The following is an 18,627-nucleotide window of genomic DNA, read 5'->3' as shown; positions in this document are numbered from 1 at the left end:
ACCCCTTGTGTTGATCTCGTTGTCTGGTTACCTGAACACTGGCCTCTAGGTGGAGCTGTAACCTGTAGGTGTGTTTGTGGCTGTAGGTGAAAGTGAGCAGAGAGTCCTGAGGAAGCTGCAGCACCTGTCGTCCAAACAGAAGAAGATGGAGAAGCAGGAGAGACACCGAGCAGCCAATCAGCTGCCAGCTGCAGGTGGGGGCGGAGCCTCTGATACTCCAACAGGAGACGCAGCTGATGACGACATCACAATCACATCAGCCAACCTGCAGCGGCAGCAGACTCCGCAAACCCCCCCCACTCCTGTGTCTGCCCCGCCCGCCGCCACCACACCTCACCAAACACCTGTCCAGCAGTCTCAGAGGGTCCTGCAGGTGTCGAAGCCTGTCTCGGCTCCTCCTGCGGTATCCCACAATGCACCTGTGGTGAGGGACCGGCCAAGGACCATCCCGAACATCCTGTCTCGCAGTAAAAACCCAGCTCCACCGCCGTCTCTGCTCACCAAGACTGTGGAGGGTGAGATTTACAGATGGGGATGTGTTGATAGATTATTGACTGATCGGGTGATGTGAGACTACAGTTTGGCTTTAAAGGCTCAGTCACAGTTACAGCAGCAGAGTTTTCTAACCTTAACATGAAGACACTGTTGAGTGTCACATAAGGTCACTGTAGTTCACCAGCGAATGAAGTTGTAAGTGTGGGCATACGTTATTTTACGTTGTTTTACATCATTTCACATGATTTTACGTTTGTTTTGCTATTTTACATCGTTTTTTTCCATTATTTTCCATTGTTTTAAACAATTTTACGTCAATTTACATTATTTTACGTCATTGCGATAAACTGATTTGCGGTCCCAGCTTGTATCTTCCGCTCTCTTCTTCTTCTTCTTCTCACCGCTGACCGGGCTTCAGATTTCAGGATAAACGTAACTGTGGACCTCCTGTTGTCTTTGCGATCAACACCTGTTTGTGCTTGTCCAGGTGAAGCTCCATCCATTCAGGCCCTGGTGCCGGCTGAAGTTCTGTCTCTGGTTGGTGCAGCGTTGCCGGGACAACCGGTCCTGACCCTGAGCCCGCTGATGGCGGGACCGGCGGTTCTGCAGACGACTCCTACGCCAGGTACTGGCCGACCGCTGTCGCTCTGTTCTACGCTTCGGTGTGCTTTTATTTTGAAAGTAAGACTTGTCCTCTTCCCGTCTGTAGGCGTGGCCTCAGTCACCCTCAACATCCCCACTCTGACCAATCAGCAGATCCATCTCACCTCACTGCCCCGCCCCCCAACCGGTAAGATCTACAGCAGCGAACCAACTGCGCTGACAAACTAATTAACGAAACGATCCGCAAACGCGTTTCGAGTGAGTTACTGAGGGTCTAACCAAACTAGTACCCGTTGACGAAATCCAGGAAATCTTCACTGAGACCAGCAGCCTGAAATATTTGTTAAACATCAGCTGATCTTCACTGTTTTTATCGTTTACAGCTGCAAACTTCAACAACCTGCTGCACCTGGTTCAACCAGCAACTACACAACAACAATCACAAATGCATCAACAGCTTCCCCAGCAGCAGCAGCAGCAGCAGCAGGTCCTAGCAGATCAGACCCCCCTTCCTCCCCCCCTGGTGGTCTCTGCCAGATCTGAACTCTCCTCAGACCAGATCAGAGACCAGGACCAGGCTCCATCCCAGGACGACACCAAAGCTGAGTCCTCTTCATCGTCGTCTCCACCCTCCACCCATGGTCCGTCATTCACTCTGTGCCGGGGTCCGAGTGCTGATCATCAGGTTGAGGTCAGAGTCCCGGGGCCTCCGGGTCCAGAGCAGCCGCCAGAGACCAGAGGGGACGGTGAGACCGAGACTCTGACGTCCCTCCTCAACGAGATCGTCTTCCTCAACCAGCAGAATGTGTCTGTGGCCGTGACAGCGGAGGTCTCGTCCGAGGCGGACGCTGCGGTGGGTGGAGGCAAGCGGCGGGTCCAAGCCCACACCCCCTGGCTCCTGCACCTGGACTCGGACTCTGACGACACCGTCGCTGCGGAGATGGAAGAGGCGGAGCGACAGGGACACACGGAGACCACGCAGGCCGAAGCTCAGACAGGACCAGCCAACGGGAACACTAAAGGTGGTGTCCTGGCTCCGCCCCCTCTGCTGCAGATGAAGGTGGGCGGGGCTAAGGTGGCGGACGCCGCCAGCAGTGACGAATCGGCAGCGGCAGGGGGAAGCGGGGGAGGGGGGAAGACGGAAGGAGGCGTGGCCTGGAGGCCGATGCCGAGGCTGGTTCCTCTGGGGCTGAGAGGAAACCCGCCCAGCTGACATCACACCGCCTGACTGATGATGTCGCGGCAGGTTCAGGATCTCATTGGTCGCCAGTTTTGTATTTCTGCGCCAGCGCCTCGCTGTTTCCGCGACGACCATTCGACCGTTTCCTTGATGTTTACAGATGATCTGTGATTATGTTCAGTTAGTTCAACTTTATTTATTTTTTCCACGTTTTTCTGAACTTAAACTCTTCAGCTCCGTCGAGCAACGTGCAACCGGAGCAACTTCCACGGCAACGGTGCGAGTTGCTCTTTAGGGTCACAGGAAGATTGTCGCCAGAAGAAATTTGAGTTTCATTGTTCACATGAAAAGATGCATATAATGTAGTGCCTGTCTGATATCTAAAGGTGTGTGTGAGAGTGTGAGTGTGAGAGTGTGAGTGTGTGTGAGAGTGTGAGTGTGTGTGAGAGTGTGAGTGTGTGTGAGAGTGTGAGTGTGTGTGAGTGTGTGAGAGTGTGTCTGAGAGTGTGAGTGTGTGTGAGAGTGTGAGAGTGTGTGTGTTTGTGAGTTCGAGTGTGTGTATGTGCAGACTTCAGTAATGTAAACCCAGCAGCCTCGTCTCTGTTTGACTTTAAACCTTTTTTTTGTTCTAACGTCAGAAGTTTTTTTATTTGCTCCTGTTGATTTGTCGTCGCTTTATCTCATTTTGAGAATAAAGTCAAATTGTTTGGAGAAAGAATCGTAATGTTAAGAGAACGAATTTGTAATTTCAGGACGTTGTCATTTCCAGTTTTCTCTCTCGGAATATTGTCATGTTTCAAAATACTGTAGCTCAGGGTTATTTTCGTTATCGATGACAGTTTATTGTTTGATCTATAAAATGTCACATAATAGTGAAAAAGGATCATCGAAGGACGTCTTCACATGTCTTGTTTTTTTGGACCAGCGGTCCAAACCAGAGCTCCAGAGGTTCCTGGCAGACAGAGGCAGGTGTATCCAGGTCGCTCAGATGACTCAAATCCAAAAGTCAAGTCACACAAGAAAATTCAAGTTGCTCAGATCGGACGAGTGAACTTCAGAAATCCGAGCTTACGAGATGCTCAAATTCAAAGATCATTGAATGGTGAGCGTTGCAGTATTTTACTTTGAAAACCATCTGTTAATTTATCTAGAGCTGCGCCAATGAGTCGATTCGTTGATCAGTCGATCGATGGAAAATTAAGACTGTTTAACTGATAATCAGTTAAATCGTTGTGATTTTTCATGTAAAAACGCCAAAAAAACTTTTGTGTGTTCCAGCTTCTAAAATGTCAGGATGTGATGCTTTTCTTTTTTCGTATACGAGTAAATTGAATATTTTTGCAGTATAAAACTACAATTCTCACTACTCTCTGACATTATATAGGCAAACGATTAATCAAGGAAATTAGCAGCAGATGAATCGATTATGAAAATAAGTTTCTTTTTTTTTAGGTCTTCAAATTGAGTTTTTTTTCTTCCAAAACAAAAGCTCAACTTGCTCAGATTGGAGGGTGAACTGTAAAATTACCCCTGAGTACATGACGCTAAAATGTAAATACGTTTGAATGTGTTGCATTGAAATATTGAAATATTTTACTTTGACACCATCAATGAATATTTCTGCTTTGAATTTTCCACTTTGAAAAGTTTGTTGTACATATTTTTAGGGTTCAAAAAACTTTATCCAAGTCGCTCAAATGTTTTTCTTCTTTTTAGATCTAAAAATTCAAGTCACTTTAAAATGTTTGATCGAACATTGATGGAAAAAATCATGTTGCTAAAATTAGACGAGTGAATTTCCGTCCAGTCGAGTGTCGTCCACCAAAAAGTATACTGCAAAAAAACCCCGTCAAACTGTTCCTTTAAAAGACGGAGGAATAATATCAAGATGTTTGCTTATAAAATTACAACTTAATTCTCGTAACACTTTGACTTTTCTTTTCTCTCAAAACATCAAAAGTTCCCTCTTAAAATCTCAGATTTTTTTCCTCGAAGTCTGAACTCTGATACTCGGTCAATGTTGTCATTTCAGATTTTCTGACAGGACACAAAAACCTCAGTCGGGTCATTTTTGACTTCATTTCAGGAGGAAATATTCAGTCATTGGACAAAAAAATATGAATGAGAAAATGAACACAGGAGCCTGATTTATAAAGATGGAAAATATCGAAGTTTTCAGTTTTTATTTCCAGTTTTAGGGAATTAAAAGAACCTGAAGTTCAGTCAGACTGCGGAAAAGTTTCCTCTTATTTCACCTATAAAAACACTAGGACTCTTTACAGGAAACGGCAGCTCGTGTCTCACTTGGACTCAACTTCACCTGCTCAATGTCCCCACAGCACCACTGGAAGATTTAAAGGACCAGTCTGGTGTTTTAAGCCATCAGTCTGGTCTGTTGTGTAGGACGACTGTTACCAGATGAAGCCGCTTCTCTTTGTGTTGAATTAAACCAGTTGGATGTGGGTACAGTGTACAGTTCTGCTGTTTGCTCGAGGGGTTTGTTTTCTTAAATTTGTATTTTTGTACGCGTTAAAGAAACTTTCTGATGTAAATATAAGTTGTCTGAACGCAGACGTCTTGCCGTACAGCACTCTAATATAAATAAAGTTTGAATTTTCACCTTTTCTTATTTTAAACTTTATTTTCTGAGAGAAGAGCTGAAAGGTTTACTCTAAAACGTTGAAACTTCCACTCGGGAAAGTCATTTTTCTAATTTACAGGGCTGCACCTGAACACATCATGCTGGCAGACTGCTGTATGGAAGCAAAGAAATGTCAAATTAATTCAATTTTTTTTTTTCTTCTCTCTTTGAATTCCCTGATTGTGAATTTTAATCACAACTGATTTTATAACACTGGAATAATTTATTTTGAAAACCATCTGTCTGAATTAATGTCACAGTTTTTGTCAGCATTCCCGCATAAGAAAATAAATGTCCCGTATGAAAGAATAAACTTTTATTCAGTTTTTCATTTTTATTTATTTATTATCCCCAAAGATTTTGAAATTCAAATAATATACAAGATTTAATATTAGAAATGGATCAGACCTCTGTCCTGTTAGATTACATTCAATCAGTCACGTGATCATAGAAAATAAAAGCAACTGGAAACCTCGGACGCTTTAATGTTTTAATCTGTAAACCAAGCGGGGGAAAAAAAAAAATAAAACTTTTAATTGAGAATTCAAACCCTATAAATTTAAATAAATGGATTTCACATTAAAAATAATTATGTTCTATAGATTCAGTGGTTTTTAAATTCAGACATTCAGTTGCTTGTAAAAAAAAAAAAAAAAAAAAAAAAAAATTTAGTCCTTTGTTTGCTTCCATATTCTGTCGTATAAAGGACAAACACAAGCTTTTTTTTTTTGTGCTGGAAAAATGTGTTTGAGTCGGATACAAAAGATGAGCAACACACATGAGGAACACCTTTAAGCATAAGGTCAAACTACAAAACTACATCCACCTTTTCGAGTTAGTGACTCAGATCCGGGTCCCCAGCTTTTAGTCGTCAGCACAACAGAAGTTGTTTTGCTTTTTCCAGACAAAATCCAGTCGTTCTGTTCGCTCGACCCCCAGAACATCTGGGAAACATCTGGGAAGCGGTTTGTTCACTTACTGTCTAATAAACACGATAAAAACTCAATCTAACTCAGTTTCTACCAAACAATAACAAACTAATACAGTGATCAGATTTTATGAGCAGAGTTCTGAAGAACAATAATTGACTGAATTTTTGAACGAGGCTTTTAGGTTTGATATGAGGACAATAGTAACATTTGAATAAATATGAACAGAGAAACAGCATCTTCATCCCTCCTCTTCACTTCCTGTCCATGAGCTGCTCGTATTTGTCAAAATAAAAGTAAAAATGTCCAAACAAAAAACGGTGTGAAGCTGCAGTTTGTGTCTTTGCAGCTCGGTGTCGCTGCTGCTTCACGCGCTGCTCAGTCTGCAGCGTGGCGCGTCAGAGCTGCCGGAAGTCAGGAGGTTTCACCGTCAAAGTAAAAGCACGGTATTGGAGTGGAAATGGGAGCTCATCCTCCCAGGTTTTACATCCAATTTATACTTTAAAAGAAGTGTTAGGAGGTTTTAGGCTAAATGCAGATTATGCTCGTGATTTCTGTAATTAAGAAAGAGAAACACTTTTTGTTTGTTTTCCGCCGGGAAAACTCGTCATTACAGTGGATGGATGTACAGAGTTTTATCGGAAGAAAAAAAAATTCACATGCACAAATCCTCTAAATGGACCGGCTGCAAACTTGCTCTCATCGTTTTATTGTTGAACTCAAACAACATTGCACCTTTCTCAAAGATGTGAAGAAAAAAAGAAGCTTGACTTTCCATATTTTAAATTAACTTTTAACTTGAACTTCAAAATTCTTCAGTCCACTTCAGTGGACCTAACGGACTCCCCTGGCTCGTTTTGGACAAGTTTTACACGACTGTTGTTGTACCTCTTTGTTGTAAATAAAGAGTCAAAAAATAAAAGAAATGCATCATAAGTGCCGGTGGAAGAAGTATTCAGATCTTTTATATGAGTAAAAGTAATAAGACTGTGAGAATATTTCAAACTGTTTAAATTAAAATGAGCTTGAATGAAAAACGGACTTTTATCTTTAAATAAAGTATAAGGTGTGCGATACGGAAATGAAACGTGAGTTCAGAAAACTGCTAGAAACAGGCTTTGTGCGATTTTTCATGTTTTTAGGAAATAAAGAGCTTAGACAACATATTGTAATTTCAAACGTGACCATTGGTTTCACACGATAAATCCTAATCTAACAAAGTAGCTACAAACTACGGCTGTCAGTGTAGTTTATTTGATGGTGTTGATGATGTGAAGAGGATGAAGGAGACTCCGCTGACACCGTCTTGATTGCATTTAAAGGTTTATTACAAAGAAGAACAGCGTCAAGTCAGGCATCTGCAGATCTGCTTGTGAGAGGGTGTGAAGCCAATGAACCGCTCTGAAATTCAGCCTTGGTCACCGACTCTTAGATAGGACAGTTGTTTTCCTAAAAACTGTCAGGCACATATGGTTTTAGTTACAAAGCATTACCCCTGCAAGACCCCTTCTGAGGACCTTTGACCCATGGCCTCTGAGCCACATCTCTATTTTCACACACGGTTTATATTCTACATATATGACCATACACCTCATCAGGTAAATGTGCTGCAGTAGAAGTATAAATCCCCCAAAACGCCAATACTTGGTTCAGCAGTGGAGTAAAGGTTCTCAGTTCAAAGGCCCCGTCATTTCACGTGTCATGTCCTCTGCAATTAAAAGCTTTTCGTTGAACACGGAAGAGAAGCCGCCGGCCCGAGGGCTCAGCCGCTTTATCGTGAAAAGCCAGACAGGAAGTGGCGGTGTGGTTGCCGCACGCGGTCTTGACGCCGGCGCGAGCAGGGCTCAGTCCGGTCTGGGTCGCGTCGAGTCCGCTGCGTCTCACGGTTCTTCGCTGCGACGGAGACATAAAATGTGGAGCGGTGGCGGAACCGGAGCCCGCGTCCCGGATCAGTCCAGAGCCAGAGCCAGACCCGGAGCCAGGCTACCCGAACCCTCCGGCCCCGCGCGGCTCGCCTCGCAGACGGCATGACCGCAGCAGCCGCGCTGGTGCAGGAGAGAGCGACAGAGAGAGGCAGCTAGCCGGGCAGCTAACAGCGCGATGGCCGCGGAGGGAAGCGGCACGATCCGCAGCCGCATCAAGAACCTGCTGCGCTCCCCGTCCATCAAACTGAGGAGGAGGAGCGGCGCCGCGCGGCACAAAGAGGACCTCGGCGACAAGGTGCGCGCGCGCTCGGCACACACGCACGCACGCACGCACGCACGCACGCACCGTCACCTATCGGCTGCTGTCATGCGCTGCCCGAGAGATTGAGCGTCTTCGATCAGTGGTTATCGTTTTCATATCGGCCTGATCAGACGTCGCAGGGTCACGTATCAGCTGAACCAATCACGATCCTCTGTGTTGGTGAGGACCAAAACCACGTTCCAACCTTCAGGCAAGATGTCCTCAACTGTCCCTTAATGTCCAGGCTCTGCAAAACATCGTGATGTCCCAAAAACGTCTTCCTTTCTCAAAATCTCCCCACTTCTAAAGTGATGTCCTAAAGTGCTTTTTAAAAAATGTCTTAATTTGCGAATAATGTCCCTTCTCTCTAAAAACGTCCTGACTTTTACCCTGAAATGTCCTTACATTGCAAATCGCCCCGTCTTTCTGAGAACGTCCCCACTTTGTCCTCTCTCTACGCAGAGGGGCCCCGACCCTCGGTCTGGACGTCTCAGCCGCTCACATCAGAGCTCCTGCTTTGTGGCTGCGGGGACGGACAGTGTCTCTGTCTCTGTCTCCGTCGTGTCTCCTCCCGTCACTGTGACCTTTCCTGTAACAGTCGACGGAAACGAGCTTCACATAAAGTTTTATTCTAAGTGTGTTTCACCTTCGCTGCAAGCTACACGCACACACACACACACACACACAGGCTGCTGCTTTCATTCTGCTGTGTTAGCATATTCCTCACACACACACACACACACACACACACACTGAGGCATGCAGCAGATCTCTGCTGTGTTTTCAGTTTGTCCAGTTCTGCTGGAAACAATAACAAAACAGACACCAGCTTCTTTTTCGGCTTCTGATCAGATTTCACTCGAATCTCAAAAGCTGAAAAATGATAATCTTGTTATAGGTTCATCCGCTGATTAATTTCTGGATTAATCAATTAATCATTTGGTCTGTAAAAAAAAAAAAAAATGCTTGTGATGGTCAAAGGTGAAAAATTCTGCTCTAGGTCTCGTAGGTCATGTAGGTTCGGCAGGTGATGATTGTTTTCATTATTGATTTATCTGCAGATTATTTTCTCAACCATTTGATGGATTAAACATCAGAAAGTGGAATAAAATGTAGGGCTGCATGTCGACCAATGAAAATCTGGGTGAACCGGAATCGTAGCTGCTCTTCGACCAATCGCTCGGTCGCACGGGAAAAGAAATCTGCAGGTTCTCTCTAGATGAGTTCACTCTAGCGGGCGGCTTCATTAGTCCAAATGAATCCTACGTAAACATCGACAGCTGCTGTCTGCAGCGTAACACGCTGAAATATTCTGAAAGGTTCAGGCTCAAAGCCTCGAGCGTCGAACAGCGGAGTCGACGGAGCTTCCTAACGCTGACACCTCAACCCGCCGTTTCTAGACCGTCCGCCGTGGCGGCCGTCGAGCTGTGACGTGAAAACCGCTCTTCACAAAGTTCACACTTTGACTTTTTCACCGTCCGTTGTAACGAAACGCAGCCGCACCGACGACTTCTGACATGGTGTCAGTTAGTTTGGAGCAGACTCCAAGTAAACGTTCAGTAAAGGTTCAGTAAAGGTTCAGTAAAGGTTCAGTAAACGTTCACTAAAGATTCAGTAAACGTTCAGTAAAGGTTCAGTAAAGGTTCAGTAAACGTTCAGTAAACGTTCAGTAAAGGTTCAGTAAACGTTCAGTAAAGGTTCAGTAAAGGTTCAGTAAAGGTTCAGTAAACGTTCACTAAAGGTTCAGTAAACGTTCAGTAAACGTTCACTAAAGATTCAGTAAACGTTCACTAAAGGTTCAGTAAACGTTCAGTAAACGTTCAGTAAAGGTTCAGTAAACGTTCAGTAAAGGTTCAGTAAACGTTCAGTAAACGTTCAGTAAAGGTTCAGTAAACGTTCAGTAAACGTTCAGTAAACGTTCAGTAAACGTTCACTAAAGGTTCAGTAAAGGTTCAGTAAACGTTCAGTAAAGGTTCAGTAAACGTTCAGTAAAGGTTAGACCTGGACGTCTCCGTCAGGTTGGGCGAGGTCAAAGTAAAACAGCGGCGGTCTGACCAGTGAGAATTTGGTCGGACGACAGCACATCGGCCGACCGGGACACCACAGCTCAGGAAAAAAAAAAAGTCCGAGGAGACGTCCCCAGGTGTCTTCGTCTGAGGCACCGGAGAAACTGACAGCAGAGATGTTTTTGCTTTTTTGCTTAAATGACTAAAACAATTCATCGGTGATTAAAATGGTTGAAGAACATTTTTCTGCCAGTCGACTGGTTCTCGAACCAACTGACGTTCGCAGCTCTGTACTCGACGACGACAGGAAGCCGCGACACTGATTCAGACGCAAAGGTCCGGGGTTTTGGAAAGGTTTCCGTCCCCGTGCCCCAGGTCTGGTCCGATCGCTGCTCAGGGGTTATTTGCGTCATCAAAACGGATCAAAACAAACTAATAAACTAACAAATACAATATGTAAAATAATCGTTTCGGGGGCTCGTCCGACTACAGCCCTCCCGGGATCGTCCGGAGGTTCTGTCAGATGGTAGGTAAAGATGACAGCGTTTTAAAAACACATGCACCCCAGAAGAAACAGCTGCATGAATCTGCGGGAAGCGGATCCAGCATCTCTCCAGACCTCAACCAGGAGGCCGCTTTGTTAGACTGTTGGCCAGATTCTAAAAACCCGCAGAACCCGCGACGCCCGTGTGACACCGGATCAGGGTCGACCTATATGTCCCACACTGTGACATCACAGCCACCCGCCTCAGTGATTGGTCAGCGGTGAGCAGGTGAGAAGAGGGCGGGGTTTGAACTCCTCTCGGCTCTTATTTCACTATTTCTGTCACTTTTAATGCGGACAACTGACGTCGACACTGAACGTCTTCAGGAGAGGACCGGGTCTCGACCGAGGCTCTGCAGGCTCATTCAAATAGTTCAGTGAAACAGAAACACAGCGAGTGTCCTGTCAGTCAGGTTGTTCCCGTCCGTTTGTCCCCGCTGGGCTTCCGTCCGTCACATTCCAACTCCTCTGCACGAAAGCAGGTGCCTTTTATTTTCTTACGTTTTCTCTAACAATTGTTCGGGAAAGACACTTTGTCTCGACCCCCCCCAAACAGACAGACAGACAGACACACACACTGCTGTGCATGCCTGAGGACAAACACAAACTCTGTGTGTGTGTGTGTGTGTGTGTTTGATCTCCTGGAGTGTGTTTTTTTTTTGGGGGGGTTTTTTTTGCCCTCAGCTGGTTTGAGGTCAGTTTTTGCAGCTTAGTGTCGATCTGACGGAGCAGAGGCGCCTCAGGCTTCAACTGCTGCTGCCTGACCCCAGATCTGTGTGTGTGTGTTTACGGTAATTGTCTCCTCGGGGATAACTTCGCATCTCTTCAGTCTGACTCTTTGACCTTAAAACATCTGGGACTCTGTTCAACATCTGCGCCACTCGCAGTAACACTAGTAGTACTAACAGTAGAGCAGGGACAGTGCGTCTGCGTGTGTTCAGAGTCGGGTGTTTGGGTTGTGCGACGCCTCTCTCGTGAGATAACACGCGTCCAGTCCGTCTGGACTTGCTGCTGGTGGATAAACAGGACTGGGGGTCGGCGCCGCCGTGGACAGCCGTCTTCCTGTCCCCAGGGTGTTGTCCCTCAGTACGTCGCAGGACGTGTTCGCTGCAGAGCTGCTGCGGTGACTAGAGGCATAATCTCCGCTGGCGACAGCACTGTAAAACTTCTTCCAAGGATCGAGTGGAATCAACTGATCCATCCTGCCATTAAGTCCACGTGGCTACGTGTTCTAGCAGTTTGAGCTTAGTTCACCTGAAAAGTCCTCGTTTTCATTTCAGGCGTCATTTCCCGCCAACCGGTCAGAGTTCACTGGACTCATTCGGTGGAGTTTCTAAAGAGATCTGGTTAGTGGAAGACGAGTCCTGCTGGTTTCTCTTTGTAACAATCAGAACATTGTGAACCATGATGGAGGCCGGTGTTGAGTCCAGTCCTCCCGCTCATACAGGGGCAGGACAAAGGAAGCGAGCCCTTTACAACTATCAGCATTTCTGTATAAATTGGTCTTAAAATTTGTTGAGATCTTCGTCTGAGGTACAATTATGAACAAAAACAATCTGTTTTAACTCCTAACACACAAATCATTGTGCTGTTCTGGTCCGAGTTGAAAAGCTCCTTCAAACATTCACAGGACGCTCACAAACAAGCACATTGTGTTCGTCTGTTCTTGTGACTTAGATGAAGCTCGGTTCACATTTTACGACCAGTTCATGCAGAAAACCAGGTCGTTCCTCAGGCTTCGCTGACTCGTCTGGCCCCTGTAAGCTCACAGAGTCAGTGGGAGCAGCCTCCTGTCGGCTCCGCCGGCGGCAGCTGGAGGTCTACGTGTCCAAAACGACTCTTGGGGTTGAGAAAAGGAAACTGGAAAACAAATCATCAGTAACAGGTGAACGGTTGTTAATTCAGCTTAATATCTTATGTGTATGAACTCATTTTCTCTCGTCCAGTTCACCTAACTCAGCCGGTTTCAGCATTTTCAGAACTCACCAGATGACTCGGAACTAATTGTTTAAGTTTAATCAAGAGCAAAGTGTCAGGCTCCGCTTAGTTTAGAGAGATTTTATCGAATGACCACAGACTTGGAGGCCGGTTGGAATTCTTCCAGCAGGAGACTGGTCGGTTCAGTCTCTGGGTAAATACGAGAAACAATGGGAACGTGGAGATGACACAGTGCGCACAAGGCAGTAGGTGGGGGCTGGGGGGGGTGGCCAGTGCATGACACACAACATTTGTACAGGCAAGACTTGAGAAATGTTTTACACCGTGTCTGTAGCTTTTAAACTCAACCCAAAAGCAGTTTATGGGGATTTACCTGGCATACTGCACCGCTGCTGCTGTGGCTGTTTACCCGACCGGCTGATCACAGTAAACATCAGCCGGTCGTTGCAGAAGCCGACGGGAGGTCGAACGTGAAAGCAGCTTTTCAGTGGCGCAAACTTACTGGATGCAGGAAGTTGTTTTCCAACAAAGTTTCCTGAGCAGAAAGATTCCTGAGGGTCTGTGAGTCAGCAGGTTGGCTCAGGTTTTACTTGGTACAGCTGAAGAGGACGTTGGGCTCAGGACGTTAGGCTGAGACCTCGCTGTGACTCAGCTCTGTTAAATAAAGGCGAGGATGATTCATCCTGATGTGTTTTATCAGTTTGAGTTTAATGTGACAGAAACTGTTCAGTCGTCTCCACGGAGAGAAAACGAGCGAAAACATTAATAGAGTTTGGTGCGGAGGGAGGGAGAGTCATGTGAGAGGAGGAAAAACACACACACACAGTACAGACTCAGTGCTGGAGTTTGATGTTGTTAGCTTAGCATCGAGCTGCACAGCACTCCACCAAACCACAGAAAAGCCTGCTGCTTACATGCTAACACGCTAACAGCCCTGAGGTTCACTGACTGCAGGCGGCTGAGCAGAGAAAACCTTCAGCCGCTGGTCGGTTTGATGACGACCGGAGTCTGACAGAAAGTTAGACGAGTTTGCTCTGGTTTAGAGTCGGAGACACTGTCTGACTAAAGGACAGTCTGACAGGACAGGAGACTCGTTATGGTGAAGTAGAAGTTCAATGTCTTCGGGACATTTTAAGCCGCATGGACCATGAAGTAAGTGAATGTGCTGTTAAACTGTCACTGTAAAATTAGGTCGACTCCGTGTCGAAGCCTGATGTAATTCTAGATTTTTCTTCTTGTCAACAAATCCCGAACTTCCCTCCTCTGTCTGTGGCTCTGGGCTCCGAGTCCATTGGGTCCTACTGAAGACGCAGATCTTTAAAAACACCTCACAGATGCTCAACTTTGTCACGGCTGATGGGAGGAGCACAGGCGGGTGGTGAAATGAAGTTACTTTAATGGAAGAACCGATGAAGACCAACAGGTGGGCGGGCAGGGTAGTAAGAACCGGAGTCCACAGCATGAACAGCACTAAGGGAGACACACTACCCCTTTTAAACAGAGACCCCATTATAGTGCCGTCAAGGAGACCCCTCATTATTCCAGCTTTGCTTGTTTACACTGAGCCAAACGACCCCGTGTGTGATCTTAGACAGCATGCTGGCGTTCTGGAATCAGAGGCGAGACGTCTGACCCCGCATGGCGGCTCTCCCTGTCACACAGACACTGATCCGACTCTGGGACTACCTCCGCTGCCGGTTTAAGGCTAGAACAGCGATGGGCCCCCGCGGGACGGCGAGGCGGAATAAAGACTCAACGTTCCCGCCTTGGACAGGCAGAATGAAAGGGACTAGTGAGACAGAGTGCGGGTAGGTAGGGAAGTTCCAGTGACTGGGAATGGGAAACAGGTGAGCAGGTGGATCTGGGAGTCATTCATTCCTTAACAGGAAATGTGCAGGTTTTTATTTTTTGTTCTTCTTTGGTCGCCGACATTACAATGCTGGCTCTCCTGCCTCATTCAGCTTAAACTCAGAACGTTCCCGGACCGGAGCTGTGGAGTGCAGCTTTGAAACCAACCATTAAGATTTATTCTTCCAAACTTTCTGGCTGGAATCATGCAGACGTTGGGAAAAACACCCATTCACCTCGAGTTTTCTTCACGTTCCCCCCCGTGAACCTCCAGCACGAGAGGACGGAAGCGGCGCGACCAGGAATGACAGCAAAATGTCTCCGAAAACGTGTGAAAACCCTGCTGTTCGATCTGACATCATGTCCAAATGCTAAAACGTTGGTGATCAAACACACATGGAAACACAACGGTCAATATCGAAGTCAGCAAAATACGCTGGAGGTCCAAATATTGTAGGATAAGTCGATAACGCAACAGACCCGTTGTGACAGGCCTGACCGGAGAGGTCTTGAACTGGTTCCACGTTGAGGGACTCAAAGTGCTTAAAATGTCTTGGGGTGTTGTAGGTTTTCAAGGGAGTTCAAGGAGATTTCGTGCAGCCACAAATATGATAAGAATTCTCGAAGGGGTTCTTGAGAGAACCCCTTCGAGAATCCCTCTATGATATAGTATGTCCCAGGCTCATAAAAACAAACTTGAGTTGATGTTGATGCTTCCGGTGTCTGTCTGTAACCAGTGACCTCTGACCTTTGTCCTCCAGGTGACCTTGGAGAAGGTTCTAGGTATCACGGCTCCAGGGAACCGAGCACTGGCCTGTGACCCCCGAACCGGACTGCTGGCTTATCCTGCAGGGTGAGAAACGCTCCGATACGGTCCGTGTGGTGGGGATTTGTCTGTGCAGGGGTTTCTCAGTGTAAACTTCGAGAAGAACCAGTTGAAATGTGACCAGTGAAAACATCAAGATGATCCCTAATGTCCAAGTTTCATCGTATGTCATTATTATCACCCAGTTAAAAACGAGACGCGGTAACGTTTACTCGGATTACTCAATTACTCAGATTACATTCTAACTGACTGACTTTATACTTTTACTACATTTTTACACGAGTAACTTTACTTCTGCTTGAGTAAATTCTCTTTTAAGTAACTGTACATCTGTGGTGGAATGTAACTAAGTACATTTACTCAAGTACTGTACTTAAGTACAAGTTTTTGAGGTACTTCCATTTTATGTAGTATTATACTTCTACTCAACTACGTATTGTACTTTTAACTGCGCTGCATTGCTAATTTAAAGTACGAGTTACTTGTCAGATTAAGATGTTTTACTATTAATCTCCCCAGTATCTAAAATTGGCTCCACACTGATGAACTACAACATTAAATGATAAAAAGAGAATAATATTATATTCACTACTCTGAAAATAACACTGACAAGAGCCGATCTGCTCAGTGGGTACTTTTACTTCTGATTCTTACAGCACATTTTGCTTTACTTTTACTTGAGCACCATTATGAATTCAGGACTTGAGTATTTCTACTTTTATCTTCAGTGTAGAATGTGAATACCGCTTCTTCTTCCACCAGTGGTTGGGATGTTTGTAAAGGTCCAAACATCGGTATCGCTCACTCTTACTCTCCACCTGGGTCAGTAGAGGTTGGACCTGAAGCTTGAGTTCACTGAGCGGAGGTTTCGATATGTTTTTGCTCCCGGATGTTTTGCAGATGTTTTGCTGGTTGTGTGCAGAAACTTCACACAGACGATTGAACTCAGGAGGCTCAGAGCGAATCAACAGACTGTGGCCGACTCTCACTCGCTGGTTCACGCTCAGGACTTTGAAGGCTAAAGACGTGAGCAGATTATCAGATTAAACCCGGCGTGTGTTTAAAGAGGCAACACGCACACATGCATATAGAGCGGTCCATGAGGAGCCAGGGTGATATTTACCACGGGACACCGGCCGAGTCCAAGGCACTGAACCCACATCAGTGGTTTTTCAAAGGGGCCTCAGAGGGTGGACAAGGTCCTGGGGGTCACAGGGGTCTGTGGGGGTTCTGGGAGTTGTCAGGGGGGTCTCTGGGGTGCTGTCTCAAGGCTCAAGGCTCGAGGATTTTCATTCGTCAACTACACAATGTCAAGGCCAATCGGAGAAACAATTAGTCGTTTAATTGATTATATTTATAATTGATGATTATATGCAATTATTTGACAATCAATACACAATCGATCAAAGGTTGATTGTGTCATTTATTTTTTTAAACCTGCAGTAAAAAATCCTTTTGTAAAAGTGACGGATTTTCACTTTTATCCTTGACTTGTTTGATAAACACAGGCCCAGGTGTCTGAGTCAGCAGCAGCTCAGAGTGTGTGTGTGTGTGTGTGTGTGTGTGTGTGTGTGTGTGTGTGTGTGTGTGTGTGTGTGTGTGTGTGTGTGTGTGTGTGTGTTCACTGGCGTGGACACGCTGAAGGTCAGACACATAGGTCATCCGTTTTATTTCTTTGGATTGAGTCTGAGTCCAGAAGAATGATGGGAATGTCAGAGGGCGAGCGGTGGAAGCCGTCCAGCTTCCAGGACCACGAGTCCCGCTGAGCCGTCCAATCGGCTGTGAGCCTGGGGGGAGCGGGGGCTGCCGATTGGTCAGAGCCGTCAGGTCGGGTCAGAAGATTCAGATTCAGTTTACAGATGAAAAGACATCGATTTAAGGCTGAGAGAGAGACTGAAGGGAAGTGGGTCAGTGGAGCTATGAGGGGGGAGGGAGGGGGAGGAGAATGTAGGTTAATGTATGTAGAGAGAGAGAGTGAGAGAGACATTCGCGATAACAGTGACTGGAATGTGACATTTTAGTCAGAGGAGAAGAAGAAAGAACCAGGACACTTTAGAAAAACTGAGGATGTTTTCTAACGATCCATATTTACAGTTTTAACCAGGACATGTGGTATTTAGGTAAGAAAATAAACAACATGACGACTGGTGTCTGGTTAAAGTTTTATTAGTGGCAACCAAGAAGGTTGTTGAAGACATAAATGTTCAGAGAATTCAACCACTGACGTTTAACGAAAAATGGGACGAATGACCCGCTTATAAAAACATCGCAAAGACACTAAAACCTTCACACGAGCGGAGATCTCCGAAGGCGTCACCTCACTGACACGAATGTCTGCAGTTATACGATGAAAAGTGATCAAATGTAAAAAAAAAACAAAGTTAAATTATCATTTCTGCAGATTTGAATTCCCTTCTACACACGGAAACAGTGATTCCTTGTTTGTTCATTTATTGATCTAAAAATACGAGAGTCAGCAGTTGGAGGAAAACAGTCGCGTCGACAAAATATCTGACCCTCGATCAAAGGTGAAGTTTGTCTTTGAATAGTTTTCATTTGGTTTTTTTACATATAAATCTGCTATAGACGACAATGTAAATAATTCCAATAAATATGAAATCAGAACATCTAATACGGCCCAAACTTACTGAGTCAATCCAAAACAAACGTTTATTCTCAAATGAAATAAAACAAATCAACGATGAAAACGTCAAACTTAACATAAACGTGGAATAAAACTTGTGTGTAGAACGTTGACCCCTCACTGAACAACGCTGATTAAAAACTGACCCCTTCGGTACATTGTCTCCACTGTATGTGCAGGTTTTTCCCTGAAGGGGGTGAATTCTCCCAGGTAGCAGAAAAATAGGACATGACCTTAATAATAATAATAATAATAATAATAATGATAATGATAATGATAATTTGCAGTGGTTTGTTTTTGTTTGAAGATAGTGTGCTATGTACTGTAGTAATGTAATCGTATATTGCAGTATACTGTTTGTTGCGTTGTGTCTAAAGCTCCATTTATAAGCTTGTTCTGGAGCTTTTGACATTATCACATGGTCTTCATCAACAGACGGAGGTGAAGATAAAGACCATGTGATTCAGTCCAGGTAAAGGTTCCAGTCGAGGTAAAGAAAGACCCCGAGCGTGATTTTAGAATAATAACAATAAATCTCAGAAAATAAAAAACTAAAAAAAAAACAAGTAAAAAAGAAGTAAAAACCTGCACTGCAGTTTCTTTAATGACATAATATATATATTAGTAATGTGTCAAAGACACATGAAGGTAAGCTCTATATATATATATATATATATATATATATATATATATATATATATATATATATATATTATATGAGTGAGTATCTTTAACGGTCACTGTTAA

General features: G+C 45.0%; 2 protein-coding genes across 7 annotated transcripts in view; both read left to right on the top strand.

Moving 5' to 3' along the window:
- The window catches only part of mgaa (MAX dimerization protein MGA a), a 42,665-nt gene extending 39,916 nt beyond the window's left edge, over positions 1-2,749 (top strand). For all 6 annotated transcript variants that reach the window (XM_040136539.1, XM_040136543.1, XM_040136542.1 and 3 more), the window contains 4 exons: positions 87-515; positions 983-1,120; positions 1,205-1,285; positions 1,482-2,749. In XM_040136539.1, coding sequence (XP_039992473.1) covers positions 87-515; positions 983-1,120; positions 1,205-1,285; positions 1,482-2,311 — 1,478 coding nt within the window. In that variant the 3' untranslated portion in view covers positions 2,312-2,749. The remainder of the gene's footprint in view (positions 1-86; positions 516-982; positions 1,121-1,204; positions 1,286-1,481) is intronic.
- A 4,882-nt stretch (positions 2,750-7,631) lies between these two features.
- The window catches only part of mapkbp1 (mitogen-activated protein kinase binding protein 1), a 46,789-nt gene continuing 35,793 nt past the window's right edge, over positions 7,632-18,627 (top strand). Inside the window, exons 1-2 of the mRNA XM_040137453.1 lie at positions 7,632-8,068; positions 15,172-15,263. Of these exons, the coding sequence (XP_039993387.1) occupies positions 7,949-8,068; positions 15,172-15,263 (212 nt within the window). The 5' untranslated portion in view covers positions 7,632-7,948. The remainder of the gene's footprint in view (positions 8,069-15,171; positions 15,264-18,627) is intronic.

This window comes from Xiphias gladius, chromosome 10 (genome assembly GCF_016859285.1).
Source record: "Xiphias gladius isolate SHS-SW01 ecotype Sanya breed wild chromosome 10, ASM1685928v1, whole genome shotgun sequence".
In the NCBI taxonomy this organism is placed as follows: domain Eukaryota; kingdom Metazoa; phylum Chordata; class Actinopteri; order Istiophoriformes; family Xiphiidae; genus Xiphias; species Xiphias gladius.
The sequence above is the reverse complement of the archived record's forward strand: the minus strand, read 5'-3'. Positions and strand labels throughout refer to the sequence as shown.